Source organism: Notothenia coriiceps, unplaced genomic scaffold, assembly GCF_000735185.1.
Source record: "Notothenia coriiceps isolate Sejong01 unplaced genomic scaffold, NC01 NC01_scaffold00013970, whole genome shotgun sequence".
NCBI lineage: Eukaryota > Metazoa > Chordata > Actinopteri > Perciformes > Nototheniidae > Notothenia > Notothenia coriiceps.
Window position 1 is genome coordinate 1 of NW_011346671.1, and position 3,278 is coordinate 3,278.

A 3,278-nucleotide genomic window follows, 5' to 3' on the forward strand; every position below is an offset into this window, starting at 1 on the left:
TTAAACTACAATGCATTTCAGATAGGCCTTGTTGCACTGACTATTTTGTGTTATCACAGAAAACATTTGTTGTGTTGAAAGATACAGTAGTAGTCCTAATGGTTTTGTTTAATTGTGAACTATTTTGTTATAAACTGAACCTACTGTAGGCTAGACTGCTAATGTAGTTTGTTTAATTGTGCACTTCTCTTTTTTTTTAAATTATTATTATCTTTAAAAACAGCATTGGTTTTGCACTTGATGCTATTGACAGCACTTTCATCTTATTTTGCTGATATAAAGAATTATCCACAAATATGAAGGGGGAACACACTATTTTTATTTTATTTAATCCACCTGCTAGCCTAGTTCTAAACATATTTGTTATGGTCCTGTCATCCATGTGCCCTCTCCTGGCAGGTTCTCGCCAGTCATGTGTTTGGTTTGATTGTGAATAAACACGCCAGTTTGGCTGCATTGACGTTATCTCTGAGTCATGTATATGAGTTGTAACCATAACAAGAATCACTGTAATGAATGTCATGGCCCCTGATTTTATTCACAACCGTCAGAATGGCCCTCAGTAAGTTTGAATTTGACACCCCTGAGCTTAAGCATGAAGCTACAGATGTGGAACAGTACACTGTGTTCTTTTTTTCTATTTCCTCAACACAGTTGTACTGAAACTGCAGTGGAGGAAACTTTTTTATGAATCCCTGTACTTAGATTTTCGTTTTTTATAAGACAGGATTGATAGCATGGACACTGGATGTTTTTTTAACACTTACCCCATGCCTCTTCCTCTCGGTCCACCTCGGCCCCCAAGGTCAAAACCACTGTCAAATCCGCCACCGCCACGACCTCCAAATCCACCTCCGCGTCCCCTGCTGCCGCGGCCACCCTGATCCCCGTAACCTCTATCGGAACCGCCGTATCCCCCACCTCCTCCTCCTCCGCCCAACAGTGGGCTTTCATCTCCATATCCTAAGAAGGAGTTGAGACACTTAGAAATCTAGAGATGTGTAGTGATGCCAATACCTGATTACAGAAGTACCACAAAAAACTATGTTGTAGCATTTTGAAATTGATTAATCCTTATTCAAACATTAATAGCTAAAGTAATTTTTCATGCAAATTATAGTAATATCATTGTAAAGATCTTAGGTTTAGGATTGACAAAACAAGACATTTGAAGTCATCACCTTGGACTTTGAGAAACTGGGATTGACATCTATTTTTGTTATAAAAATTAAAAAAGGAATACTCTTCTAAACAGAAAGGCCAATATAAAGCATCTCTCATCCACCTTGCCCATACTGGCTCTGCTGGCTGTAGCTCTGTGGAGTGGGCGAGTTGTAGCCTGGAGGCTGGTTGAAGTGACCTCCTCCGTGTTGGGATGGCTGCTGGAGGCTCCCGCTGCCCCCATAGCCCCCAGACTGACCTCCACTGCTGCCGTAACCACCTCCACCCTGTCCACCGCTCGGGGGCTGGTTGTATCCAGAGGACTGCGAGTTACCTTCATGGCTGTTGAAGGAAGAAAGGGAGAGCAGGTTTAAAAAAAAAACAACAACAAGACAATGCATGTGTGGCACTAAAGCTTGCCGGAAGCCAAACCTAAACCAGGAGTTTACACCTTTGTTAAAGCTTAAAACAACTCTATATTGAAATGTTTTAACTTAACATATTATTTTATAGCCACTGCCTACTACTATTAATATCAACTTAGGTACAAGACAAGTTCTTTCCTAAGCAGCTATGGGTTCTAGGACACAATTTAATAAAAAAAAAAAAACGCTGACAACTTTAAGTTAAAATCAGGACTCCTCAACAGATGATGCAAAATATCTAGATTTAAGAAGACTTAACATTTATTTTTCAAGAGTGACCTGGCAAACAAGGGAACATATAACAAGCGACAGCTTATTGTTACAACAACAAACACAAACAATACAAATAGAGAAATAGAACTGTCACACACTGCAAATGAGTGAGCACAGTATCCAGTTAATAGGCAATACACTATTGCTGTACTAGTCTTACCCTGCGGAGGATGAAGGAGGAGGCTGCTGCTGGCTGTACCCAGAGAAGGATGACTGCTGGTTGTAGCTCATGTTGGACGGCTGGTTGTTGTTGTTATTGTTCTTGTTGTTGTAGCCTCCAGGGCTATAGGATTGATTATAGCCACCGCCTTCACCTCCACCACCCTGGTTAGAGGGGGGAGAACCATATCCTATAGGGAGAAGAGAGGAGACAGGACATGTAGATAAAGTTCCTTGTCTACAAAGAGTGAGTGGATAACTGTGGGGCTTTGGACAGTCTTCCTCCACCTGACTGGGATTGACCGTAGCTGCCGTATCCGCCCTGGCTGTAGGAGCCGGGGCTGCTGTCAGAGCCCTGTTTGTAGCCTCCATAGCCCTGCTGGCTGTAGCCCTGCCCAGAAGACTGACCATAGCCCTGGCCCATAGCACCACCACCGCCTCCGCCTCCACCACTACCTCCATAGGACCCATAGCTGCCAGAGGTAAAAGAGTCAACCACATTCAGACACCAAACATGAACACAATGTAATAAAAGCGTTAGAGCAGTTTTATTTAAAGAATAATCAGATTGTACTTATTAATTTTATAGTTTCCCATTTTTCCCTAAATGCAAATGTAAATGTATTAGAAAAATGATATCATATACTAGAAATAATCAATAAAATATGTAGTGGTCAGTGTTTCCCCTAGGATGGAGTCATAGCAGCGGTGCTAAGGCACGCGGGCCCAGCAAAATGTGAGCGCGGCGCGCGCGGACATTTTAAGTGTGTGCGCGTGCGAAGTGCTTCCCGCCATTATGTTTCTATTTGTCTGCCAGCACAAGAAAGACACATACATCATTAAAGGCTTCAAATGTATTCAGTATTGTATGAACATAATTGGTGGTTGGACATCACATCCTCTAGGGGGGTCCGGGGGTATGCCCCCCCGGGAAGATTTGTTTTTACATTTTAATATAAAATGCTTCAATCTGGTGCACTTTGAGCACACAATGACTAGAGACTAGATCTAACTCTAAACACCCATATGAAAAAGATCGTTTTACATTTTAATAATCAAATAATTGAACATACCAATAAACTACCATAGCCAATAACACATATGTAACTTATTTTATTTTTGTTGTTCATTTACATCACTTTCATCAGGCAATTTTTTAGTTTAATATCAGGTGTCAAAAGAGCATGGCACCTAGTAATGAATGTGCCAAATGTCTCCACTTCGTTCCACTGCCCCAGTGACTTGAATATCTTGGGTTCT

The 3,278-nt window shown here is 41.6% G+C and overlaps 1 protein-coding gene across 1 annotated transcript; it reads right to left on the bottom strand.

The window, feature by feature from the left end:
• Nucleotides 1-767: 767 nt before the first annotated feature.
• On the bottom strand, nt 768-2,491 carry LOC104948236 (RNA-binding protein FUS-like; the record flags this gene model as incomplete). Its single annotated transcript, XM_010774410.1, has 4 exons — nt 768-963; nt 1,286-1,503; nt 2,020-2,209; nt 2,307-2,491. Coding segments are annotated over 4 exons (789 nt in total), but the record flags the coding sequence as incomplete, so codon positions are not given.
• Between the last annotated feature and the right edge of the window lie 787 nt (nt 2,492-3,278).